Source organism: Danio rerio, chromosome 24 (assembly GCF_049306965.1).
Source record: "Danio rerio strain Tuebingen ecotype United States chromosome 24, GRCz12tu, whole genome shotgun sequence".
In the NCBI taxonomy this organism is placed as follows: Eukaryota; Metazoa; Chordata; class Actinopteri; order Cypriniformes; family Danionidae; genus Danio; species Danio rerio.
The window spans coordinates 44,664,151-44,685,615 of NC_133199.1; the positions used below are offsets into that span (position 1 = coordinate 44,664,151).

The 21,465-nt window shown below is 39.3% G+C and overlaps 1 protein-coding gene across 4 annotated transcripts in view; it reads left to right on the forward strand.

Annotated features, from left to right (window-relative positions):
* Nucleotides 1-21,465, forward strand: part of scn5lab (sodium channel, voltage gated, type V-like, alpha b) — a 267,011-nt gene that overhangs the window by 32,534 nt on the left and 213,012 nt on the right. For 3 of the 4 annotated variants that reach the window (XM_073940500.1, XM_073940498.1, XM_073940499.1), the window contains exon 2: nucleotides 14,682-14,988. In XM_073940500.1, the coding sequence (XP_073796601.1) occupies nucleotides 14,722-14,988 (267 nt within the window). In that variant the 5' untranslated portion in view covers nucleotides 14,682-14,721. 4 annotated transcript variants of the gene reach the window in all.

The following is a 21,465-nucleotide window of genomic DNA, read 5'->3' on the forward strand; positions in this document are numbered from 1 at the left end:
ACGAGTGATATTATCATGCGTCTCCCTCCCGGTCTTCAAATACGTCGCGGACCCTTCTCACCGCATCCCTCCTCGCTCTTCAGACACATCCTGCGCACCTTGTCAGACACCACCAAACCACCACCCCCCCTTACAGCTGAGCGGGACTCTGCAAAATAAACCATGAAACTCGGACCAATGTGAGGAGAGTTTACATGCACGTGACTTGTTTTAGCTCTTTTGGTCCGTTTAGAAACTTTGCCGTGTGAAAGCGAACCGCTCCAAGAGCAAAGAGCAACAATGTAACCATTTTAATCCCTGTTTCAGAACAACTGAATCGGTTCACAGGTGTGAAAGCAGCCTAAATCAGCAGTTTATTTGTGTTATTTCTGCTTTTGAATTGCTTTATGGGATCTTGATCTTTCTTTCAAGAATTTTTATAAAATCAAATCAAGTCACTTGTAGGGTGCTTTCACGCTAGCACTTTTGGTCCGCACCCGGGTTCGTTTGACATCATAGTACCATACGTTTAGCTAGTGTGAACGTGTCTTCTGAACTCAGGTGCGCACCCGTGAACCGTACCCGAGTCTGCCTGAAAGAGGTGGTCTGGGGTACGGTTCATGCGAACTCTGGTACGGTTCACTTCTGATGTGAGTGCAATCGTACCAAATACCAGAAGTGAACCGCCAACTGTACAACAAACTATCGTTTTCATAACGTTCGTTCGTGTGTGTGTGTGTGTGTGTGTGTGTGTGTGTGTGTGTCTGTCACGTTTCGTACCTTGGTGACACCACGGGACTGAGCGGGGGAAAAACAGTGATACACAGTGATGTCTGCTTGTGTCCTCCAAAACAGGTCCTGCAGACACTGTGTGATGTTCTGAATGTTTATGTTTGCGGCAGATGGACACGAGTCGCTTTTTTGTATGTCCAAAACCAAAAGTTCAGTTAAAGCAGAATGACCGCGATGTGCGGAAGTCTTTCCATTTTGGCGCTTGCTTTCGTGACCGTCACCTAGCAACGGCAGTAAACAAAACAGCAGCTAGATGATGCAAGCGTACCGGGGTTCAGAAGGAAAAAAGACAGTGTGAACACAAACCAACCGAGGAGGTGGCAAGGGGGGACAATCGAACATGGGTATGGTCCAGGCAAATAAACCAAGTGTGAAAGCACCCTTATTGCCACAGTATCAGCAGCATGCGTGCTATGATGAGTGAAAAGCTTAGTAGCTAGCTCCAGAAAGTGCAAAATACATAAGTGCAAAATGCAACAACATACTCAAAAAAACAACAACAACAACATACTATTAGCAATGTTCTTAGTAATACGTAAAAGGCAATAAATACATGGAAGAAAATAAATACGTAACAAAAATACACATGTAGGGACAGATAGACAAGTACACAGTCAAAAAGGTCTACACATAGTCTGACTGTTGGTGGAAAATTGTTGTATGCAGTATTGTTTTAAGTAAGGATTGGTTAAAGGGCTGTGCATGCTACATCTTGATGGTTTGCAGTGAGGGGTATGGAAAGAGTTTGTGTGAGGTGTCCTATTTTTAACCTTGAAAAGCTTAAAAAATGGAGTTTTATGAGCATTTTAATAGTGCGCAGTGCTATATTGTCTGTATTGGTGTTGTATACTACAGAAACTACAGACTTATTTCTCTAGATATTATTTATTATGCAATATTCATCACAAACTACTGAAATGTCAATAAAAGCCATTTTGTTAAACTGTAGAGTTGAATTTACTACATTAAAAGTGGACAAAGCAGAGATCAGCAGCCCATAATGAAATTCACAGCCACAAATAAACAAATATTTTTTACAGAGTACATAGTTTATAACAAGCATTACAACATACATAGAAAATGTTTTGATTTCATGCTGACTTTAGCGAACATAATAATGCATGTTTTGTCTAATGCTACCATGTCAAACCAACATAATGCTACATCCTAGTGTCCTGGCATTGGATTTCTGCAAATGAAAGGTGTTTTGCACCATTTTAGGATCTGCTGCATGAGCTGCTGTTTCCACTCTGTTCTCCTTTAAGATCAGCTTACTCATTCTTACTCTCATTTAGTCTCTCATTGCACTGACACACATTTAATCTCATTCCAAAGAGGTCACAGCACTTTTGGGTTCTTCTGTTTGTGTCTTCAAAAGACATTTTTAAAATTCTACTTCATATTTACTAATGGCATATTAGTTAGCATTAATTCAACATAGTTACGATATAAATACAATTCATTTTTCTACAGCGCCTTTAACAGTGTCAAAACACTTTACACAGAAGAAGGTTAAAGGTGCTGTATGTGAGTTTTTGGCTCTTCTAAAGCATAAAACACCTTAATGTGTGTGCAGATATTTCAGAAACATGCACACTCAAACAATGCTGAAGTCAGATATTCTGCTTTGAACATGTGCCTTACATGCCGGAACGGCTGTCTTTGTTTTGGTCCCTTTAACCCGCCCAATGCCAATTACAATTCAGCACTCCAGGTTGCCAGATAGTGGAAAACAGAGTATTTCATTCATTCAGTCAGGAAGACTCTAAAGTTATGCATTTGTGGGGAAATGTGACCTCCGGTGGACAGTAGTAGATTCCGAAATGAGATGCAGATTCAGAGTTCCACTTGAGGTTATTTATTAGCAAATAGTATAAATATTATGAGCGTAATCATTAGGTGAGCAGGTTAAATTGTGACCTCGTGTCCTAACAACACGCTACGTGATGAGATACGCAGTGATGCACCACACGCAACAGGATAGAAATGTAAATACAGCCATTGAGAAGCACAGAATAGTGCACTCACTGTACTCCAGCCAAATGTTGAGCTTTATAATCTAATGAGTACATGGTAAACTTCTTTAACATGATTAAATGTAGATGCTGAATCACTGATATATATATATATATATATATATATATATATATATATATATTGGTTTAATTTGAGATTGAACCCTTTAATTTGAGATTGGAGCTGCTTTAACTCGCAGTTAAGCTCCCTCAGCCACGGTACTGTACATTCAGCTGCATTTCAACTGAAGAAATGAAGTAATTTGCTTTGTAATGACTTGATTAAACGAGGACAGAAGTTTCACTGGTGTATGAACTATGGCTTTGCTTTTCATACAGACTCACGAGTGTTTGAGTGCAGCTACTCTATTCTCCTCTTCCTCAGGGCATTATCTCCTGTAATATGATCAAGAAAAATACAACTCACTTGTAAGGCTATTTGTTATTGTCTTCATTAAATGATGGCCTGTGAATCACTCTAATGGTTTCCTCTGGCTCTGGAGGCTCAAAGAAAAATGTGGCTTGCATGAACTCTTGAGACAGTTCACCAAGTTTATTTTGTCCTTTGCTGATTACTGCACTGCAAGAATCACACTATAGTTCATGCAAAACTGACGCCTAAATCAGCACTTGTCATGTGAATCGCCTCCTCTTGCTGAATCACTGAATGCCTGCTCAATTGTACATCACTTTAGACAAAAGCATCTGCTAAATGACTTAATATAAACATAAAATTCCTTGACTTGACTTTAGCCACACGCAGATCATAACTGTCCATCATCAGAGAGTCGCTATCAGTTTAGTGATGCAGAAAGCGCTTCATGACCCAAAGGATTCATATGCCATATGCAAGAGAATCAGGCTTCACATCCATGAATATGTGGGCCAGCAGCCAGTGACATTCAGCAAGATATACATACAGTGTCTTAATATATGCAGATTGAGATGCATGCAGATCCGTACAGTGCAGTCTGTGTTTATGACACTCAGTCTGCCGTTATTTATTCAGAGACGACTGATGGAAATGGAAATAGCCGGAGAAACATTCATGTCTGAACAGCAGTCGCTTTAATAACTGCATCAAGTTCCTGTGCGCTTAATATGCTCACTAACAAACAACATGTGCAAAAGAAAGTTAAAGACAATGGAAATTCTGGCATTTTGAATAGCTACACAATCAGAATGCAGATCTGTTTGGCATGCAGTTTTTTAATACAATTATTTTGAGTGTAACGTGTAAAATGTTAATGTTAAATTGATTCAAGTCCAAATAAACGTCCCTTTAAATTCAATATAGGGCTGCGTGATAGTGGAAAAATCTGACAACGCGATATTTTGCTTTGCTGCGATATGAATATAATTACAATAGATGACTTAAATACCTCTATTTTGAAAGGTTTCATTCATTTAGATGGACTGAGATGATCAAGTCTTTTTTTCTATGCAGTGTGCCTGCATAAATTATAATAAATTACAAGCGAAAAATAAATAAATAAACAGTGCTTTATGGTTTTAGGGAGAGTCTAACAGTGTTCATGTAAAGAAATTGAACAATGAAATGTAAAATAATATTGTATAACTAATTTAAAAATAATAATATTCAAAATCTTTACCTTTTAATCTGTAATACAATGGAATACAATACAATACAGTGCAATGCAATGCAATACAACACAACACAATACAATAAAATACAATACAATTCAATTCAATTCAATTCAATTCAATGCAATGCAATGCAAGATAAGGCAATACAATACAATACAATACAATACAATGCAATGCAATGCAATGCAATGCAATGCAATGCAATGCAAGGCAAGGCAAGGCAAGGCAAGGCAAGGCAAGGCAAGGCAAGGCAAGGCAAAGCAATACAGTGAAATGCAATGCAATGCAATACAAACTTTATTGTCAGACTTGCATCTGAAATTTTTCTTGCATAACAGCATAATAAATACTCTTGGTATGACTCTGGAGTCAGATCTGAGTTTCAATAGTCATGTCGAAGCACTTAGTAAATCAGCATACTATCATCTTAGAAACATTGCAAGAATCAGATGCTTTGTTTCCAGTGAAGACACTTGTTCATGCTTTTATCAGCAGCAGGATGGATTACTGTAACGGCCTCCTCACTGGCCTTTCCAAAAAGACAGTCAGACAGTTGCAGCTTATCCAGAACACTGCAGCCAGGATTCTCACCTGAAGCAGGAAATCAGAGCACATCACACCTGTCCTCAGGTCTTTAAACTGACTCCCAGTTACATTCAGAATAGAGTTTAAAGTATTATTACTGGTCTATAAATCACTAAATGGCCTAGGAGCTCAATACATTACAGATATGCTGACTGAATACAAACCTAACAGATTACTCAGATCTTTAGGATCATATAAATTAGAAACTCCAAGAGATCAGTCAAAGCAGGGTGAATCAGCTTTCCAGCCACTTTATTAGGTACACCTGTCTAACTGCTCGTTAGCGCAAATTTCTGATCAGCCAGTCACATGGCAGCAACTCAATGCATTTAGGCATGTAGACATGGTCAGGACAATCTGCTGCAGTTCAGAATGGAGAAGAACAGGGATTTAAGTGACTTTGAACGTGACATGGTTTTAGAAACTGCTGATCTACGGGGATTTTCATGCACAACCATCTCTAGGGTTTAGAGAGAACGGTCCGACAAAGAGGAAATATCCAGTGAGCGGCAGTTCTGTGGGCCTTGTTGATGCCAGAGGTCAGAGGAGAATGGCCAGACTGGTTCCAGCTGATAGAAAGGCAACAGTTACTCAAATAAGCACTCGCTACAACCGAGCTCTGCAGAAGAGCATCTCTGAACACACAACACGTCCAACCTTGAGGCGGATGGGCTACAGCAGCAGAAGAGCACACCGGGTGCCGCTCCTGTCAGCTAAGAACAGGAAACTGAGGCTACAATTCACACAGACTCACCAAAACTGCACAATAGAAGATTGGAGAAACGTTGCTGCTCTGATGAGTCTCCATTTCTGCTGACACATTCGGATGCTCGGCTCACAATTTGGCCTCAACAACATGAAAGCATGGATCATCCTGCCTTGTATCAGCGGTTCAGGCTGGTGGTGGTGGTGTAATGGTGTGGGGGAGATTTTCTTTGGGTCCATTAGTACCAATTGAGCATCAACGCCACAGCCTACCTGAGTATTGCTGCTTAATCTCTAAAATGCAGAAGTAAAATGACAATAAAAGTACTTTCAAAAATATAAATTCTAAAATTAAAGTGAAACCCAAAAAAATCTCAGACCGATGCGTAGAAAAACGTTGTGTTGTGTAAAAAATCTGCTCTCTTTGCAGAGATGAGTGTGAAGCGTGAAATGATGTGTGTTTTCCGGTCTGCGTGTGTGTGAGTGTGTGTTCTGGGCTGTTCTGCAGGCTCTTTCTCATGCTTGTGTGCGTCTGCTCTGCTCTTTACCGATGTCCTCTGATACATACACACACACACACACACACACACACACACACACAAACTGAACTGCTGACATTTGACTCTGTAATTCATTTGACTCTGTGTGTGGATTACAGCCGGAGGAATCATCACACACCAGCACTCACTCTCATAATACAGATTATTTCAGCATGAGTTCCTTCTAAAAATTGTTGGGTTGTCATAACTCAGTGTTGGGTCATATATTTTTTCAGTTTAATTTATGTGAAGTTTATGTATAAACAAATTTCGAGAGGATCACGTGCTTATGATTGCTAGCAGCTGACCCGCATTATCCAATTCACTACGATCCAATCAGATGACTCCTAAACTACTATAAATACCCTGGGGTTTATTCCATTGCTATCTTCGTTTCGAAGAGTCCCCCCTTCCTCCCCTACTCCTCCTTCTTAGACGGGTGACACGGTGGCCCAGTGCCTAGCACTGTCGCCTCACAGCAAGAATGTCTCTGGTTCCTGGCTTTACCAAACTAGCAGACATTTCTGTGTGGAGTTTGCACTTCTCCCCGTGCTCACGTGGGTTTCCCCCGGGTTCCCCGGTTTCCTCCCACCGCCTAAAAACATGCTATTAAGTCAATTGAACAATCCAAATTGTCAACATAGACACGCTTCTAGTTAGTAATTAATTTCAAGAGCATTCACTTGCTACAGCAGGGGAGTTCTCGAGATCTACCTGAGCTCAAACTCCCCTCCCGCTTTGCAACGGGAGGGAGCCCTGGGCTCGAGGATCCCATGAGCTCAGGGCTCTCTCCCGGGACAGCATGCCAAACAAGCTTTATATTAATCATCAGCTAAGTGTGAACTCTTGAAATACTGTATATGTATTTTAACTCAACAGCTGGGTTTGTCCAGAATTATGACATTCATTTGATATCTTAATATATCTGATGATATCATTTTTAATTTATTATTAAAGTATTAAAAAAATTCTGTTTAGTTGCATTTATTATTTTATTTTGGTATTAAATTATTTATTTTAAACTTTAGTTTAAGATTTATTAAATTTCTATTTGGTTGTTTTTTAATTGGTGAAATTTCTATGGCAGCTAATTAAAATAATATTTATTATTAATAGTCAACTGTGAGTTATTAAATTTTTTTCATAATTTAAAAAAAAATTATTATTTATTTTTAGTTGTTATTTGAATTTATTTTACATTTTAACAATGTTTTTTACAATGGATTTTTTTTTATTTTATTAGAAATTATTTTTCATCTTAATTGGATTTTCATGCATTTATTTTTTTAAGTTATTTTTTTTCCGCATTTTATTTTTGTTATTTCAGTATTTTTCTAACAATAATTTGAAATGTGCTGACTAACTGAAAACAAAAGTTTTGTATTAAACGGTGGCACTGTGACCTCACAGCATGAAGGTTGCTGGTTCGAGTCCAGGCTAGGTCAGTTGGCGTTTCTGTGTGGAGTTTGCATGTTCTCTCCGTGTTGGCGTGGGTTTCCTCCGTGTGTTTCCCCCACAGTCCAAAGACATGTGCTATAGGGGAATTGATCAACTAAATTAGTTGAGAGTATCAGTGTGTGTGTGTGAATGTGAGAGTGTATGAGTGGTTCCCTGTACTGGGTTGCTGCTGGAAGGGCATTGTGTAAAGCATATGCTGGAATAGTTGGCGGTTCATTCTGCTGTGGCGACCCCTGATAAATAAATTAAGCCGAAGAATGAATGAACTTTCTTGAGATTTTTCTTGATGTTATGAACGCATGCACTCTAAAAAATGATAGGTTGTTTTAACCCAACATTGAGTCAAATATAGACAAAGTCAACTGTTAAGTTATAAAATGTAATTTAAATTTAATAACAAAACAACTTAACCTGATATTGTGTATGATTTGACCCAACACTGGGTTAAAACAATCCAGGATCTTGTAGAGTGCATGAAGGCATGTGTTGATCTGCCAGCAGTGGTGAAGAGCTGAAGTGTGTTGGTGTTGTTTGTGTGCTGAAGTGAATGAGCTTCATACACACACTCATTGGCCTGAATCAGTCGGAGCCGTTCAAACACACACTGACAGCCTGCTGTCCTTCAGAGATCTCACAATCACACACACACACACACACACACACACACACACACACACACACACACACACACACACACACACACACACACACACACACACACACTCAGAAGAATAAAACGCTGTCTTCTACTGCATCTGCATGGACACACACAGACACTAACACACATACACATACACCGACAGACACTCCAGGTCACTTATTCATGAGCACTGTTGTGGAGTAAAGAGTTTTATTTTAATATGAATAGTTTCTCTTTTTTAAACTTGCAGTTTTACTAAATTTGTAAGGAGTTTTTTTTATTTTTATTTATTTTTCACTTTTATTTCAGTTTTAGAAATATTATTATTTAAGACTTGTAATTTTATTTTAAGTGTTCATATTGTGGTCTTATGTTCAATCAACTTTTTTTTTTTACTTTATTTTCATACATTAAAACATTTTACAGAACAGAACGTTCAGTGACAGCAGCGATTATTAAAAGAAAACGACAGAAAAAAGTAACCGCAAATTAAAAAAAAAACATACAATATTTTCAGTTTCAAAGGAGCAAGAAATACTATGTCCTATTCAGATAGAACGTAACAGGTGCCCATCTTTGTTTAAAAATACGCAGGTTTAGTTGAAGTAGAGCAGTCATATACTCCATTCTATACATACATTCAAGTGTTTCTATCCACTGTACTGTTGTTGGAGGGTGTGGCTTCATCCAGTTTATTGTTATGGTCCTTCTTGCACTTAGTAAAAGTATATGTAGTATATATCTCTGGTTTTTATTGGGCGAAGCAGTTGCACAGTAGGTAGTGCTGTTGCCTCACAGCAAGAAGGTTGCTGGGTCGCTGGTTCGAACCTTGGCTCAGCTGGCATTTCTGTGAGGAGTTTGCATGTTCTCCCTGTGTTCGTGTGGGGTTCCTCCGGGTGCTCCAGTTTCCCTTACAGTCCAAAGATGAGGTGAATTGGGTAGGCTGAATTGCAGTGTATGAATGTATGAGGATGACAGACCCAGATGACAGGCTGGCCGGAATGTGTAAAAAAGGTTGTCATCATATGGATAAGTCTAAATGGAGGACTTTATCCAAAGAGCTGAACCCACAACCATACGGGACTAAGGCAGAAGAAGAAAATATCTCTGGTTTTTAATATATATATCCTGGGGTATCTCTTCAAGCAAGAAAAACAGGGGAGTAAAAGGTAGATCTATCTGCATAATAATCTTCACCTCTTGCCAAAATGCAAGTATCTTCAGAAATTCCCAAAATATATGTGCGTGATTACCCACATTCCCCTCCAGCATTCCTCTGACTGTGGACGGTTTGTCTATTTTGAAACCATCAATGGTGTCCTAAAACACCTAATTTTTGTTTTCCAGACAAACTCTTTCCAATTATGGCTGTTGATCCCCTTATGAGTTTCTGAACATATGTTTTCCCAAATATCATCCTCAGTGTTTTCATCAAGTTCAGATTCCCATTTTGCTTTAATTTGAAGGGTGTTGTCTGTTGAATCCAGAATAGGCTATATGGGCGAGGCAGTGGCGCAGTAGGTAGTGCTATCGCCTCACAGCAAGAAGGTCGCTGGGTCGCTGGTTCGGACTTCGGCTCAGTTGGTGTTTTGCATGTTCTCCCTGCCTTCGCATGGGTTTCCTCCAGGTGCTCCGATTTCCCCCACAGTCCAAACACATGCGGTACAGGTGAATTGGGTAGGCTAAATTGTCCGTAGTGTATGAGTGTGTGTGTTTCCCAGAGATGGGTTGTGGCTGGAAGGGCATCCGCTGCTTAAAAACTTGCTGGATAAGTTGGCGGTTCATTCCGCTGTGGCGACCTCGGATTAATAAAGGGACTAAGCCGACAAGAAAATGAATGAATGAAAATGAATATCTGTGATATGTGTAGTTTATGTAGTCCTTTTTGTGTTTTAATATCAATAAAATACTGTTCCCCATTAGTTGGGACTTTTTTGAATATTTCCTTTTCTTTATGATTTGTAATATAGCTTCTTATTTGTAAGTATGGAAAGAAATCGCTTGATGACAAGTTCAATCAACTCAAATAGTAAAAACCATTAAGTTAACTTAATGCAGGGACAGCAAGATGGTGCAGTGGGAAGGTTGTTGTAACAAGCTAGGTCAGTTGTCATTTCTGTGTGGAGTTTGCATGTTCTCCCCGTGTTGGTGTGGGTTTCCTCCAGGTGCTCCGGTTTCCCCCACAGTCCAAACACATGTGCTATAGAGTGGAGGAACTATGACGTCACATTGTTGGCTAATCGGCTGCTAGCATAATACTGGTTCCCTCGATAAAATCCCTATAGGATTTTCCCATAGGCTTTTCAAAGATTGTGAATAATAAGCTCTGTGTTCAAACACTGTTCATTGCGCTTACATGTTTTGTCCAGCCGGATAATCCTCACACGATAATACAACTTTGAGCTCTTTTGGATCTTAAATAGAAATGTAAGAACTGAAAAGCTATGCTTTAACATGATTAAATGTAGATGCTGAATCACTAACATGTGTTGGTTTGCACTGAGTCTCAGTTCAGCTTCAGACTGGTTATTTTATTCTCCAGATCTGAGCTGAACTATCTGCTGCTGCTTTCAGTAGTATGGCAATAAATGTCATGTGAAATGCCACTCAAACTCACATTATGAGCATTTAGCACTGAATAAAGCACATGAGCTGTACCTGAGCTGAGCATCATCAGTTTTCTGTTGTTCAGATAAATAGAAGCTGTTTCTAAAATATCAATTTGAGGTGTTGGTTAGGACAAAAAGTCCATTTAATATAGAAATATTCCTTCAATCGCGTGCCGTTGCTTTTATTTAAAACACAGTTTAAATCAACCTTTCAAGACTTCACACTTAGCTGATGATTGATTATAAGCAAGTTTGGCATGCTGTCCCGGGAGAGAGCCCTGAGCTCAAAGGTTCTTGAGCCCTGGGCTCCCTGCCATTTGAAGGGCGAGAGGGGAGCCTTGAGATCAGGTAGATCTTGACAACTCCCCCTTGATAAAAAACTGATGACTAAAAATTGAATGCTATGAAAAGATCTGCTGCATGGTGAGAGATTAACTGTAGCGCAAAATTTAGATTCATCAATTCACTTGTTGTGCATGTTTTTGGAATGTGGGAGGAAACCGGAGGACCTGGGGAAAACCTACGCTAGCACATGCAAACTACGCACAGAAATGACAGCTGGCCTGTTAAAGGACTAAAACCGGTGACGTTCCTGCTGTGAGGCGACAGTGCTAATCACTGGGCCACCGTGCCACCCTATGAATGGAAAGGTGAAGAAGTAGGGGTGGAAGGGGGGATTCTTCAAATCGAAGAATGGCCTGATTGGTGGATCATGCATGTTAATGCAGAACCAGCCGCGTTCAATCATAATCACGTGCTCCTCTCGAAATTAGTTTATGAATAAACTACACTTAGGCTCGTCAGTCAGGCACATTTCTGTTGGTGTTGTCAAACTGGCAACCTGCTCTTGCATTTGTTTTGATCCGGGAGTGCAATACCTAGGTCATCCACCAGGTGTCAAACTTACAAACTGCACCTTTAAAATTGTGCCACTTTTTACAAGATATAAAATAAGTCTGCATGTGTGCTTCAGTGTGAGTGTGTTCATGCTTCTGTCAGTCTATGTAGCTCCTGTCGCTGTTCATCTAAAACTCCACATCTATAATCCTCGTAGTCTATGCTGACATTGTCTTCAGCAGCTCAAACACTCTAATGGCTAAAGGACAGACGGCTGCTTCTCACTCAGGGCTGCTGTTTATGCTAATGAGGGAGAGATGGGCACTAGTGGGCGGGGCTTTCCTCCTCTGATGACACGTACAATTAGAGAAGAAGTGTTTCTGCAGACTGTTTTTATCAGTGTTTGTATCAGTTTATTTTTAAGTGTTATTATAAAAAAGTACAATTAATTCATCTTCACTATTAGAAGCTGCCCATGTTCGCACACTGCTGCCACACAAGTGTGTTTAAACCCCTTATAAAAGTGTTTTCTGCATAATAGGTCTGCTTTAATCAGCGTTTGTGATGTCTGAGATGCAGGAATGAAGCTGTGAGTAATGTGTCATTTGAATAAGTGTGTGGGTGCAGATGCTGAATGCAGTCTGAGACGCGGCTGCAGGCACAAACGCTGCTGTCAGGACGCTAAAAACACACTTATTTGTTGGCTTTGCTCTGGACACAATGTGGACTCGTGGCCTCCCGGGCGACTCTGCTCAAATGGGGGAAAATAAAGAGTGAGGTTTATGTGCAGAAACACGCTGATTTAATCTTTAACCCCTCAGTGCTGGAAACGTCATTCATTCATTAGTAATTCTGAGTGTGATCTTCGATGATCTATGCGTCAGCGAGAGGGTTTCGCTTGGGTTTCAGATCTAAAATCTCTCTAAAAATATTTTATCATTTATTCATGCATTTATTTTCCTTTGGCTTAGTCCCTTATGTATCAGGGGTTGCCACAGGGGAATGAACCGCCAACTATTCCAGCATATGTTTTACACAGCTGCAACCCAGTACTGGGAAACACCCATACACTCACATTCACACGCACACTCATACACTATGGCCAATTTAGCTCATTCAATTCCCCTATAGCACCCGGAGGAAACCCACGGCAACACGGGGAGAACATGCAAACTCCACACAGAAACACCAACTGACCCAGCAGAGACTCGAACCAGCGACCTGGTTATATTATATCAAACAATAAAATATTGTTTCCCCACAGTCCAAACACATGCGCTATAGGGGAATTGATTATCTAAAAACTGTCTGTATTGTATGAGTGTGTGTGTGTGTGTGTGTGCGTGTGTGTGTGTGTGTGTGTGTGTGTGTGTGTGTGTGTGTGTGTGAATGAGTGTGTATGGGTGTTTCCCATTACTGGGTTGTGGTTGGAATGACATCCGCTTTGTAAAACATATGCTGCCACTCTGGCATAATCTGAAATAGAAACTTACCCGAAGGTAAATGGATGAATGAATGAATGAATGAATGAATGAATGAATGAATGAATATTCATTACCGGTTAATAAAATTAAACAATATATAGATTTACTAAAATAAGCAAAGAAAAAAAAGAAAGAAATATTTATTTTCCACAAGAGTAAAAGTCGTTGTGTGTGTGTGTGTGTTTATGTGTGTGTGAGATTGTTTTCAGTGCAGGTGTTGTTATTGGTTGTGGAAAAACTCAATAGGGGGTTTTATATGCATTGATTTGTGTTTTGTTGAAGCTTACTGCTCTAAAATATCTTCTTTTTAATTGTTTAGGTAAAACAGCAACTTTTTCTCCCCATTAAACACAATATATTTTATTTTTAAGAAACATTTATAATATTTTGGAGCAGTGGACGTGTTAGGCTGAATAATTAAACCAGATCATTGACTTCTGCTGTCTTCATTAGTTTCAAAAACACTGATTTCTTAACCTCTTAAAAAGGCATTTTGGGGGATTTGTCTTTTCTGTAGATATAAAGTAAAGCCACTGCACTGTTCAGCTTTAGTTGGTCTATATAGGATGTAGGTTTATAAGCTAATACTTATACAAATACTGCAGAAGACCTACTGGAACCCACATGGAGCCAAGACTCACAGAAATCAGTCAAGTTTGGTGAAGGAAAAGTCATGGTTTGGGGTTACATTCAGTATGGGGGCGTGCAAGAGATCTGCAACATCAACAGCCTGAGGTATCAAGACATTTGTGCTGCACATTACATAACAAACCACAGGAGAGGGACAATTCTCCAGCAGGAGAGCGCTCCTCATACTTCAGCCTCCACATCAAAGCTCCAGAAGGTCAAGCTGCTCAATGATTGGCCAGCCCAGTCACCAGACATGAACATTATTAAGGATGTCTGGGGTAAGATGAAGGAGGAGGCGTTGAAGATGAATCCAAAGAGTCTTGATGAACTCTGGGAGTCCTGCAGGAACGCTTTCTTCTTCATCCAGATGACTTTATTAATCAGTGATTTGAGTCATGTCAGAGATGTATGGATGCAGTCCTCCAAGCTCATGATGGAGTCAGGGTTGTAGTTTGTCACATCCACCTAAATGGATGAGTGGTTTTATTCATGTCACCTCATACTTCAGTTTATCATCAAATCTGACCAATCACATGCTCTCTTGTGTCTGACATGCCCCGCCCCTTCTTCTCATTTCATTTTCATTTAATGCCCTTAAGCTCAACCACTCTAACTGGCAGAGCGGTGCTAAAACAAAACGCTATTGGTTGCTTTTTTAAACAAAAACAGGAGGAGCTACACTATGTCCCGCCCTTTATTGTTGTGTTGTAGTTGAGATTTAGTCAAGCATTGAATAAAATGCACATTTCAAAGCATTTCACGAGACCTTATAATTATTTATCTGTGCTCTTCTTCCTCAGCTGTGAAGTAAGCGCTCGGACAGAGGCTCAGGATGAGAAGATGGCAGCCATACTGTTTCCACCGGGTCCTGACAGTCTGCACCGGTTCACGCGTGAGTCCCTGGCTGGAATCGAGCAGCGGATCGCGGAGGAGGAGGCCCGCAATGCCAAACGCTACCAGGAGGACCGGGGCGACGTGGAGCCCCCTAAACCCCGCGCAGACCTGGAGGCCGGAAAACAACTGCCGCGCATCTTCGGAGACATTCCCTCAGCACTGGTGGGCGTCCCACTGGAGGACATCGACCCTTTCTACTTCCAGAACCGCAGAGTGAGTTATTCTGATCACATCTGTTTCCTGAAGCTATCTGAACAAACTCTGAGTAGATTTAGAGTTGACAAAACCAAACAAATCTAAGGCCTACACTCAAAAAATACATAAATAAATAAATAAATAAATAAATAAATAAATAAATAAATAAATAAATAAATAAATAAATAAAGTAAAAGTATAATTCAACTTTAGTTCAAACTATAAAATTAAATGAAACTAAATCAAACAATATTTATTGTGGTCAAGAAAATATGTATGTCAGTTTAGTTTAGTTTAGTTTAGTTTATTTATATAGCACATTTTTTACAACACAACGTTGCCCAAAGTGCTGAACACAATCAATACTAAACATGAAATCTACATCACATAAATAACAATTAAAACATAAGGCAAATCCCTCAACATTAAAAAGGCTCAAATACTAAGGAACAAAGATGGTGTTTCAAACGCTTTTTAAAAACAGGTAGAGTTGGAGCGTGTCTGATGTGGGGCGGAAGCCCGTTCCAGAGTTTTGGGGCGACAACAGCAAAAGCCCGATCCCCACTTCGCTTACACCGGGACCTTGGTACAGATAGAATAAATTCATCAGAAGACCTCAGTGACCTACCAGGATTGTATACATGTAGCAGGTCTGATAAGTATGATGGTGCCAGATTGTTTAAGGATTTAAAAACAAAGATCAATAGTTTAAAATCAATTCTCGACCTAACAGGCAGCCAGCCCAGAGAGGAAAGAACTGGGGATATGTGCTCAAACTTGCGAGTCCCTGTCAGAAGTCTCGCAGCTGCATTCTGTACTAATTGCAATCTGTTTAGGGCATTTTGACTAATACCCACATACAGAGAATTACAATAGTCAAGTCTTCCCAGAATAAAAGCATGGATCACCTTCTCAAGGTCATTAAAAGAGAGAAACGACTTTACTTTTGCCACAAGTCGTAAATGGTAAAAACTGGATTTAACAACTGTATTTACTTGTTTGTTAAATTTCAGATCACTGTCGAATTGAAATCCTAGGTTTCTAACAACAGGTTTTTGATAAGTGGAAAGCTCACCAAAACCGGATAACAATCAAAATATTTATTTTGCCCAAGGAAAATGTGTAAAATATTGTTTTTATAGATGATAAATTAATTTAAATTACTTTAGTTCGACTTAAAATCAAACCCCTTGTAAAAAAACCCAAGTTGTACTTTGGCTAAACTATAATTAACACATATTGGGCCCTATCGTACACCCGGCGCAATATGGAGTAATTTGTTGCTATTTTCAGCACAGCGCAACCCTAATTTGAACGTTTTGCTCCACGTTGTTTAAATAGCAAATCCATTAGCTCCTCTCTGTGGACTTGTGTGTGTGCTGGTCTATAAAGGAGGTGTGTTAAAGGGCCATGACACCCCCCACTTTCGGTTAAAGTCTACTTCAGAATTTTTTCTTAAGATGCATGATTGATGGGCGTGGAGCTCCGCGAGCACAGGGCAGGAGTGGGCGTGGCCAGCAGTGGAGAAGGGGAGCGAATAACTGTTTATGACAGTTAGCTCACAAAATGAGACACAAACCGTGGAGAGACGCATGAGTTTATAGTTCACAAAGTTAAAATGCAAAGAAATGAACAGTGATTTAATGCCCTGCTACATTTGTTATTCGTAATTTCATATACACATAACCACAATTGATATCATTATAAAGATAAGTGTGTTCATGTAAACACTATAAATGAGGATTCCCCCTCAATCCCCGGGTCTAAATTATAGATCTGAATGCAGACTCAGTGCAGCAGGTCTCCTGAACTGTCTATTTTAACCGTTAGCCCTGCTGGTAATATAGAGGATTTAGGCAAACACAGCAGCACGGCCATGTGTCTGAATGTGAACGAACTCCTGAAAAAAGACAACGTCCGCCATTCTTCAATTCTCGTACTGCTCTCCAGACAAAAATGTTTGCACACACAGCTTTGATGTATGATCGGCCCTGACAAGATCGCGGAGAAAAAAACATGCAACAAACCCCATGGATCATTGAAACAAACACATACAAGCCTTCATAAACGGCTACTGCGTGCCGTGGGTCCGTGTCTCACAGCTTGCTAGAAACTGGCAGGTCTGTTTTGCCTTCGGAAAGCACGTGCTCTCATGAATAATTAAGCAGCCGGCTCTTCTCATAGGATAAGAAAACTCCGCTATGAATAATAATGAGAAACTGACGCGTCATCATTGCACTTGCAGTTCTGCGCTACGCCGCTGATTTTGATCCCGCCCCAAAAATCATTTTAAACCCGGAAGCTGAAATCAGCTGACAAAAACTCAAAATTATCCAGTTTTCCCCACAATTAAAGCTGAAAGGTGCTAACATTGTCTTAACTGATGCTCAACACACACACATCTGTTAATATAAAAAAAAAAAGTTCTCCAGGGTGTCCTGAACCTTTAAGGCGCATTGTTGGTGCGTTGCTATTCTGAAGCACTGAAACAACAAATACCTGCTCTAAAGTCCAACACAGAGCGCGTTAGTTATGGGCCTATGTGGGTCCAAATGCTTACACACTGCTGAATACACACAGGATGAACAGCAACACACAAATATCCTTACAGATGAAAACAATTAAAGGATTAAAATGATCCAGAAATTATTATTTTCTCCATCAATATAAACACCACTGCCTCCATGCCTTCTTCCCCTCCGGGGGCTTTTTCAGTTCATTCATGACGATCTGTATCTGTATAATGTTATTATTATTAGCTGTATTATTGATTATAAGCAGATTTATATTTGTTATAATTAAAACAAGATTAGATTTGTCTACCCGTGGGGTTTTGGAGACATCTGCATCAGCATATGGGGCATAAGAACAGGACGTGTGTTTGGATATAACTCAGTTTTCTGACCACACTTCATTATTATTGTCCATTTATTCCTTTGCTGAAGATTAGAATTGAATTTAGAAATAGTTTTAAAAAATCTTCATGCTTAACAAACTAAATTAAATAAGTAGGCTAATGGATGTGTTCAGTAGAGTAAGTTTCCACCGTTTCCTCCCTCCACCAAAGTAAAGGAGTAAAGTAAAGAGTAAAAGTAAAGAGAAAGAGGCTGAATGAAGGAGGCTTGTTCTTTATCCTCACGCTGCAGATGCTCTGTTTAACTGTTTTCTCGCTAGTGAAGCGTTCAGTTTTTAGACTTACAAAGTCCACCATGTAAATAGCAAATGCACCATGGAGCAACACAGCTGGCATTTGTAGCTCTTCTGAAAAGAGCACGATCTCATTTGAATTTAAAGCGACAGTCACCGAAACACCACAATTTGGATCAAAGCCTAAAAGAGCCAGTTTCAGAGAGCTATATATCATTATCTGTGTGCTTTTATGAGTCAAACTTCACTACACATGCTACTCTATAGGGACATCAGAGACTTATTTTACATCTTGTATAAACGAACATAATAAGTCACCTTTAATAGTGAGAAGTGGTCCTTCAACTAAAGTGCTCCCAATTCAAAGGGTCTGGGATCAAAAATAGCACGTTGAAGATGTGGATTCTGTAGATATTTGAACTGAAAAGTAAAATACAGCCCCTGAGTGAGAGGCTGATTTCTTTGCCGTGTACCAGGGTATAAAGGTCCAGACGTTAGTGAAAGGAAACAATGGTTGTGAGTGAAGGGCAGTGGATGTGTTTGCGCTGCAGGAACAGCAGACAGATGAATGGTGTGAGTCAGTGAGCCGCTGTTAATGCCGCCGCTGCTGCGTTTGCTTCTCAAATCTCCATTTCTATGGATTTCAGCCAAAAGTTTCCACTCAAAACTCCTTTTAAATGTGGAAATGTGCCCTGTTTAGACTTTTCTAAGCCGCTAGCTAATGCTAAGAAAGATGAATTGACAGTAAACAGGACTCCTTCTGCTAAAGGCCCAAAAGTTTTGGCCTCTTCCTTTGATATTTCAGCAAGTCAACGCTCACTTTGGGAGAAAATGAAAAGCTTTATGAATGTGTTTTGTTGTTTCTTAAGCTCTATTTGCAGGATTAGCTTGTGTCCAAAGCACATGACCTTACATAACAGGCACATCTAGACAACAAAATGAACCAAACAACTGCAATCAAATAAATGATAGATGTTGGTAATTATATGATTATGTTTGTATAATGGTGTTTATAACTGTAATCTGCTTACTATTAAAGCTTTAAAGCATGATTGAAATTTGATTAGCTGTTTATTTATCCCGAAAAGGCCACATGAATCTATATATTTAGCAAATGTTTTATCAAATGTGAATGTATGTTGCCATTTCACTCACCGAGTGTGAAATATTAAAATGTTGTAAAAAAAATATCAGATTTAGATTTTTTTGTGATTAAGATCTTTTTTGATTTTTTTGTAGGTTAGGATCGAGAGATTTTGATCTATTCAGTATTGTTCATTACAAAAAAAAAAAAAAAAAAAAAATATATATATATATATATATATATACATGTATATATATATATATATTTATGTAATATATATATATATATATATATATATATATATATATATATATATATATATATATATATATATATGTGTATATATGTATATATATATATATCTTTTTAGTCAAATTCATTAAAACATTAAGTAGTCTTAATTTTAATCTTTAATATTAATAACGAGAGACTTTTGTTAACCCTCATAATGCATGTAAAGTATGATGTATTTGATGTTTAAATTAAACTTATCCAACTTGCATATTTATTTTCAACAGAATTTAATATAAAATTAAAATTATTGTAATTATGTCTTGTTCTGCATGATGTTGGAAAAAAATCCAACTTTGTTGTGGATTTAATATATATTATATGAATATACATTCACTTTCCACTTTATTAGGTACATCTGTCCAACTGCTTATTAAATTTCTAATCAGCCAATCACATGGCAGCAGCTCAATGCATTTAGGCTTGTAGACATGGTCAAGACGATCTGCTGTCGGTCAGAGTGAGCATCAGAATGGGGAAGAAAGGGGATTCAAGTGACTTTGGACATGACATGGTTGTTGCTGCCAGACGGGCTGCTCTGAGTATTTCAGAAACTGCTGATCTACTGGGATTTTCACACACAACCATCTCTAGGGTTAACAGAGAATGCTTCGACAAAGAAGAAATATCCAGTGAGCGGCAGTTCTGTGGGCGCAAATGCCTTGTTGATGCCAGAAGTCAGAGGAGAATGGCCAGACTGGTTCCAGCTGATAAAAACAACCCAGGCTCATTCTGAAAAAGTTTCTGGAGACCGCAAAATATGTTCCGGGAGGTACGTATTTGTGCCATTTTTGTTATTGCGAATCCGCGAGAGGCCACTGTGTAAGATTTTTCACATCTCGAACATCTCTCGTGAGCGCCGTTCGTGCCTGCACTTTTCTCGCGTAAATCTGTCAGATCTGTCAGACTGACTACCTGAATAATTGACTGGGCGACCGGCCAATCGGCCGACCCATCCTCCTCCTCCTTCCCTAAACCAGACCGGTTTTACCGATTGACACCCTCGCCCGCCCGCCCACTTGCTTCCCTAAACCCAAGCTACGATTTACAAAAGCCGTCCTAAAAAAGAAAAGCCCCCTCGTCTGATTTTGACCCCGTTTTCAGATTTTGCCACATTCTCACCCTGTTATGAACTCGTTCACACTACTTTTTGGATTCTGTTTTTGTCTTACCTGAATTCTGGAACTACTCTTCCCCAGACTCGTTGTCGTCATTGTCACCGTCAGCTCCTCTCTGCGTCTCCACTCTGCCGACGTACTGGACAAACTGGTTGCGGCAGGAAAGTCCGCGGGACTACGTTTTCAGATTGAGCTTGGGTTGGATAGAAAGGCAACAGTAACACAAATAAGCACTCGTTACAACCGAGGTCTGGAGAAGAGCATCTCTGAACACGTCCAACCTTGAGGCAATCTTCTGATTCCAGCTGGATAACGCGCCATGTCATAAAGCTCAATCATCTCACACTGGTTTCTTGAACATGACAATGACTTCACTGTTCTCAAATGGCCTCCACAGTCACAGTACCTTGTTAAATATGTGCCAAAAAGGATTAAGGCAGTTCTGATGACAAAATGGGGTCCAACCCGGTACAAGTAAGGTGTACCTAATAAAGTAATACAACAAAAAAGTAATACAATGATATGAATACAACATCACCAGATAACTCTCTATTTGGAAAGAACTAGAAAGTTTAAATCGATTTGATTTGCTCCTTGTTAGATTAAATGATGAACGGATTATTATGTAATAGAGTGCATCTGCATAAATCATCTGCAAACATAGAAACATAAAATAAAGAAAAAGAAACCAATAAAATGAAATAAACAGTGTTATATTGTTTTTAGAGGAGTCTAACAGTATTCAGGTATACAGTAATAGAATAATAAAAGGCAAAATAATACTCTAGTCTTCAGTTTATAAGTAATGAAATCAAATTAATCATTAATAACCACAAAAAACATGCAAATGCTAAA